The following is a 5970-nucleotide window of genomic DNA, read 5'->3' as shown; positions in this document are numbered from 1 at the left end:
ATATATATATATATATATATAGTCCAAACAATTATAATGACAAGATGATTTTTTATATTCTGCAGCATTATTTTTATATCTAGTTTTTGTTAAAATTTTAATTAAATCCAAATGTAAACAATTAACTAAAACAGTAACTTCCTGCGATGATAAAAAAAAAAATGTTTAAAGGTAAAAGCATTTGAGTTTTTTTCTATTCCAGTGTCAACTTGTCGAAAAAAGGCATGATGAATTAAAATGAGCTCAATAATTTTTATTGGCATGATTTATCGTTTTTCTCTTTTCTACCAAAAATTGGACGATAAAAGTCCTCAGGCTGATGCTTTAGTCTCAACCAGCCTTTTTATTGAAGGACAATTTTGTTTAGAGACTTCATAATTCATTTTATTTCTTGTTTTTTATTTATTTTGGATATTTAAAATGTCTTCCACTTCCAGTGTTAAAAGTTAATTAGAATTTAAAGTTTATTCATCTTTGAGGATGTGTTATTGCATTATAATGCTATTCCCTTTATATTACTTGAATACGGCGTCAAAACATCCATATTATCAGAAGTTATTTACCATCAATAACTTCTGGGACAATTTCTTGTCTAGCAACATTTGTTATCATGACAGGCTGTGAATCTGAGTGCACACTGCTCTGCAGCTTCATCACAACTCTAAGTCCAAACATCTTCATCTTTAAATAAACAGTAGCAGTGGAATCTGTTGCACTTTCCTAGTTCTTGATATTTTAAATCCTCCATCGATCCTCCGTCTGAATCTGCTGTCCTGCAGGATTTAACAGTTGAGTCTCTCTTACATAAAGCTTGTTGGTGCCTTTGAAGTCATCCTCCTTGATTTCGGTGATGTCGTTGTTCTGCAGGTCGATCATCACCGTTTCTTCAGGAATCTTCTCAGGAACAGAAATTAAACCTGCAGCACAAAGGAAACTTCAGCTTAGAGACGAGAACAGATGACAGTGGAGGATTTCTGACTCAATGTCTAACTATTCATAGTGATTCGGTCAGTCATAATTTCATTCTCACGGTTGGTTATAAAGTAAATTTATGCAGGTTTTCTGTTTCTGCCACAAGTGAGTCATTTTAGGACTATTCAGAACGACCCTGTCGGTTCTTCAGGACCGCGTACCGAACGGACACGGCTCTGTTTTTAAATCTGAACACGTGCAGGATGTTTCTGTGCAGACAGCGGCATTAAAACGTGGCACCAGAACCAAACACTGCAGCTGCAGTGGTGATAGAAACAGAAATCAATGTAATTAAGCATGTTTTCAACTCCTGAATGAATTACTGACCAGAAAGTATTAACTGATGCATTCAGGTACAGCTTGTACACTGAAGCATCTGGAGCATCTACACTCCAAAGTGATGGAAACATCTTTTATTCTCTTTTATTTCCAAACCAAAAGTTCCTAAATAACAACCTGGACCAGTTTATTGCTGTATACTTCACTCAATGATCTCCTATAACCTATTTATCCTTAATTAAAACAATCAATATTCAGTGAGTTCTTTTGTACATTCTTTTTAAAGTTTGTTTTTGGGTATTTAAGGGTTTTCACACCAGCTATGTGTGGACGATTTGATTGAATTAGAGTCCGTTTGTCTAGAAGGTCTGGTTCGTTTAGGGAGGTGTGAATGTGCAATAAAACTCTAATGTGGACCAAAAAAACAAACTCTCATCTGCCTAAAAACTTTGGTACCAGTATGATTAAAGTGAACTCTGGTGTGGTTCGAATTCATATGTGAACGTCAAGCAGACCAAAGGCCTCTCCAAGCAAACTACAGCGCAGGGCATTGTGGGTAAATACAGCCAAAACAAATGTGCTAGTCTAGCGCTGGCAGGAGAAATGACTCATGATCTTTTACCAAGCAAACAACAGATAAAATGTTTTAGTTTCACAATAAATGTTAGGAATATCTCCTGTGATCCAAAAATGGGATAATTTCTTTATTTTTTTTGCTAGATTTAAATGCCTGCAGGAATCCAACAACGCCCAGAAAAGTTTTAAGTATTTTCCAGGTCTGGATAAATTTGGAAAAATAAATACTTCTGAGCAAAAAGGGGGAAACTTTTAACAAGAAGTAGAACATGAAAAGCAGTCTGACCCTGATCGGAGCACTGCAGCACTCCAGGTGCACAGCGGCAGTGAGCCGGGCAGTCCTCATCATCATAATCATCATCATCATCGTCGTCGTCGTCGTCATCGTCATCCCAGTCTGCCATCATGATGTCGTTGGTTTTCATGAGCTCCATAACGTTCACCGGCCGGTAGGGCTTGGCGTGGCCGAGCGTCAGGAGGCAGAGCAGGAGGAGGAGCCTCATGGTTTAGTCTGATCTGATTGGTTGAGCAACAGGCGCCACCAGGGGGAGCTGTAGGAGGAGAGAGGTCGGGTTAGCTTTCAAACCAACAGAATTTCTGTGCGTCAAAGGTCAAAGGTGGCACCATCCATCAAATGAATCGGGTAAATGTTTCTATATTTGAAACTTATAAATTCATTAAACAAATAAAAAAGTATCAATTTTTAAGAATAAAAAATTAATTATGTTACAGTTAAATTCATTATGTTTAGCCATGAACTTATTGCTGTAACTCATCTGACATCTGATTGGTTAACCTGCACAGCGACTCAGCTTCAGACCAATCAGCAGGACATACAACACTTAGCTCCGCCCACTCTCACTGATCGATAGATTAAATACATTAACAGTTTCTTGAATCATATGACTGCAAAGAAATTAAAATCTGAAATAATTTTTAGGCTTTTGAAATATAATGAATTAAATCTTTAATGATTTTCACATTTAATATATAAATTTTATAAATTATTGAAACATTTAAATATTTTCAGATACATTTATTTACCTGAAAATGTCAATATATTTAAATGATCACAAATAAAGTATTAGATAATTTATGTATTCATTTACTTATTGTTTTAATTGATTTATTTGGGGCATTAGATGCTGGTGTAGTTCAGAAAGTTTGAGGCAGAATTTGATCATTTTCTGTGCTGGGCCATAAGAACTAATTTTATATTTTAGGCTGTTCTTGTTTCTGTTATTGGAAGATAAAAATGTAAACAATTGTCTGTTTATTTTCCCTCCCCCTTAACAGGGAGAAGTGCAGTGTGTTTTGCTTCATGTTTAGTTGTTAAGCATGCAGGCTTCTAACCAAATCTGATTTTCAACCTTAGTCTGTTATTTTTGTTTTGCTCCTTCACATTTTTAGTTTTTATTTCAAATTATTGGTAATTTGAGTTTTTTTTCCTGACAGAAAAATACTTCAGTTAAAAATTTCCATAAGAAACGTGACCTATAGTTCTTACACTGGGACTGCCACAACAAACAAATTACCTTCAATCACAAGCTGTTTTTCAGATCATCTGTGTTCAGTTTGGAAAAATACAATCCAGATTATCCTCCTAAGTCAGAAACAAATCAAATCTGATCCAGCGCCCAGGAAACAGGGGGATACTACTTTAAAATAATTTTTGTTCTATCGTTTCAGGAACAAAAATTCAGCAGACAGATCATAAAATGCAACCAGGTAAATGTTTTGTTCTCAAAAAGGTCTTCAAATTTGTATAAATTTTGAAAAAGAATACATAAATATGTGGAAACCCTGCAGTCTGAGACATCAGAGAAAACAGCCAGGGATAAACATGGCGGTCGCTGAGTCAGTCTGCAGCGTAAACAGAGCAGATGGACGGCTGAAGGAAACATTGCAGAGTTAAAAAGACGAATAAAAACAATCTGGACTCCACCACGGTCCAACCTTTGCCATCACCTCAGCTGCCAACCTGACTTCTGCTCAGGTGAGGCAGGCTGATGAATTAATGAGTTGGTTTATGGGCTGACTCCCCCCTCCCCCCTCTCTCTCTTTCTATTTGAATTTGTTTGCAGCCAAAATCTGAGATCAAACTACAGCTGGTTCTGGGTGGAACTTGTCACTAAAATGTATGTTTTGGTTGCGCAGAGGGATGAACATGTGCAGACTGAGAGGATGTGAGGAGCTGAATGTGGCGTTTTGATCTTTCTACATGTGGTCGAGTTAAGGCTCCTCAACTGGGAGGTTCCTGCAGAGGTTTTACAGAGGATAAAATAATAGATTAAGCTTTTATTTGTCCCTTGGTGCAGACAAATAGAATATGACTAAATTACATATTTTATGGAAAATTTAAGAAGCAGATTCTAAGAAATACACAGATGTCTTAATAGAATAAAAAGCAAAGTTCTGTTTCTTTAGGTTCTCAGCAAAAGAGGAATAGTAACTAGCTTTTATGAAGCAGTGAGAAAGAAAATAGTTGTTGCAAAAAGTTGTGCTCAGTTCCTGAGTATGGCGAAAACAGCTTCATGGATGAGCTGGAGACAGCAGGAAGTCAGGCTGAGAGCTGTGGCAGTGCTGCACCATCTCATGGGAAAAGCTCTGCTTTACAGACTAAACAGGAACAGAAACCTTCGTCTGATGTTGGCTACAGTTACGCCTTCATCATCGGACTGATTCAGAACCTACTTTATTCCATATGGAGGATAAAAAGGGAGCTCTAATCAAAACTTTAACATATTTTGAGGTTTTGTCTTCACAATGACTTCAGATCTGATAAATTTACTCTTTACTGACTTCAATTTATATTTCTTAGATTGATGATTAATCTTAACTTTAACAAGTTTCTGATGTATAAAACTCCTCGATGTGTTTTATTCCTCTGGTTATATCTGTGAAACCGAGAGGGAGTTCAGCTTCAGCACTGATTTTATGATGTTCTCTTTGTTGGTGGTTGTGGTTGGTGCTAAACAAAATGGGTTGAACATCAGCTACAAACTAAAGTTTTTTTTATCTGAAGAAGTAATTTCATCAGCTGAATCAGTCCATGAGGGCAGGATCTGTCCTAGCTTTCTACGTACATGCTGACTAAACCTAATTATGGCAGAGCTGGCGCATTAAAAATATAAACACAAACACATGTTCCCGTTCATCTGCACAGTTTCTATAACTCTGCTGTGTGCCGCCAAGACGAGCGCATGGGCCAGAACTAGAAGCTCCAAATCTGATTGAGAACTTGTAAAAAGGTTTTATGTTTTGGTGTTTATGAATCCGTGTCACCGTTTATCAAAAATCTGATCAGCAGTTCCCATCTGAAGAATGAAGATTTCTGCACTTAGAAAGACCAGACTCTAAAATCTACCAATCTGTTGAAGAAAAATCTGATCTCATACTAAGTTAAAGGGATAGTTTGTAAATTTTGATTAGATTCCTTGATCACTTCGGTCCTGATAAAAACGAAGATGTTTATGAGATTATGGCTCTTTTCGAGACTCATAGTCTGGTAGACTCAGTTTGACTGGGGACCAAAATTGCAACATTAGTTAAACGTTCAGCTGCTGCAGTTCATTTTCACACTGCACTGTGTCAAGTGATCCAGACTAATTGATGAACTTCTCACCAGTGGTGGCGCTCACCAAGAACTACTCAAAGAAACAACATAAAGACCTCTGAAGTGGACATAAGTGCAACTTCTTTCTTCACAAAATGTAAATGAAAATGTAGTAGAGATATATTTTTGTCAGATTTTTCTTTTGTCTTTTTGGTAAAAAGGCCATTTCTCCCTCTAGCGCTAGACTCTTTTATTGTTTCGGTTCAGTTGACCCAGAAAGCCCTACACTGCAGTCTATTTCCTGCTTTTGGAGCAATCTCTGGTCTGCTTGCATCCACATATTCACAGTGCCAAAGTTCCCTTTAATCGGATCAAGGTTTTAGTTTTTAGGTGGACTACAGTTAGCCTTTTTGATGCTTTTTTGAAACGGAGTAGAGTTTGATTAAAGAGGACTAAATGTGTGTGAATATGCTCTATGAGTCAAAATTGTAGAGCCTATTCCACAATTCTGTTCAGAACAAGACTAGTGAGAGCTGGTTGGTTCAGAACAATGCTAGCGAGAGCTGGTTGGTTCAGAACAATGCTAG

At 37.1% G+C, this 5970-nt stretch overlaps 2 protein-coding genes across 3 annotated transcripts in view; one reads left to right on the top strand and one right to left on the bottom strand.

The window, feature by feature from the left end:
* The window catches only part of cenpp (centromere protein P), an 85530-nt gene that overhangs the window by 47223 nt on the left and 32337 nt on the right, over window positions 1-5970 (top strand). The gene's annotated exons all lie outside the window — the stretch shown is intronic.
* aspn (asporin (LRR class 1)) overlaps window positions 1-5970 on the bottom strand; it is a 17727-nt gene that overhangs the window by 7792 nt on the left and 3965 nt on the right. Inside the window, exons 2-3 of the mRNA XM_008408880.1 lie at window positions 2114-2378; window positions 805-917 (exon numbers count right to left, since the gene is read on the bottom strand). Of these exons, the coding sequence (XP_008407102.1) occupies window positions 805-917; window positions 2114-2330 (330 nt within the window). The 5' untranslated portion in view covers window positions 2331-2378. The remainder of the gene's footprint in view (window positions 1-804; window positions 918-2113; window positions 2379-5970) is intronic.

Source organism: Poecilia reticulata, linkage group LG5, assembly GCF_000633615.1.
Source record: "Poecilia reticulata strain Guanapo linkage group LG5, Guppy_female_1.0+MT, whole genome shotgun sequence".
Taxonomy (NCBI): Eukaryota; Metazoa; Chordata; class Actinopteri; order Cyprinodontiformes; family Poeciliidae; genus Poecilia; species Poecilia reticulata.
This window is presented reverse-complemented; position numbering and strand designations above follow the sequence as displayed.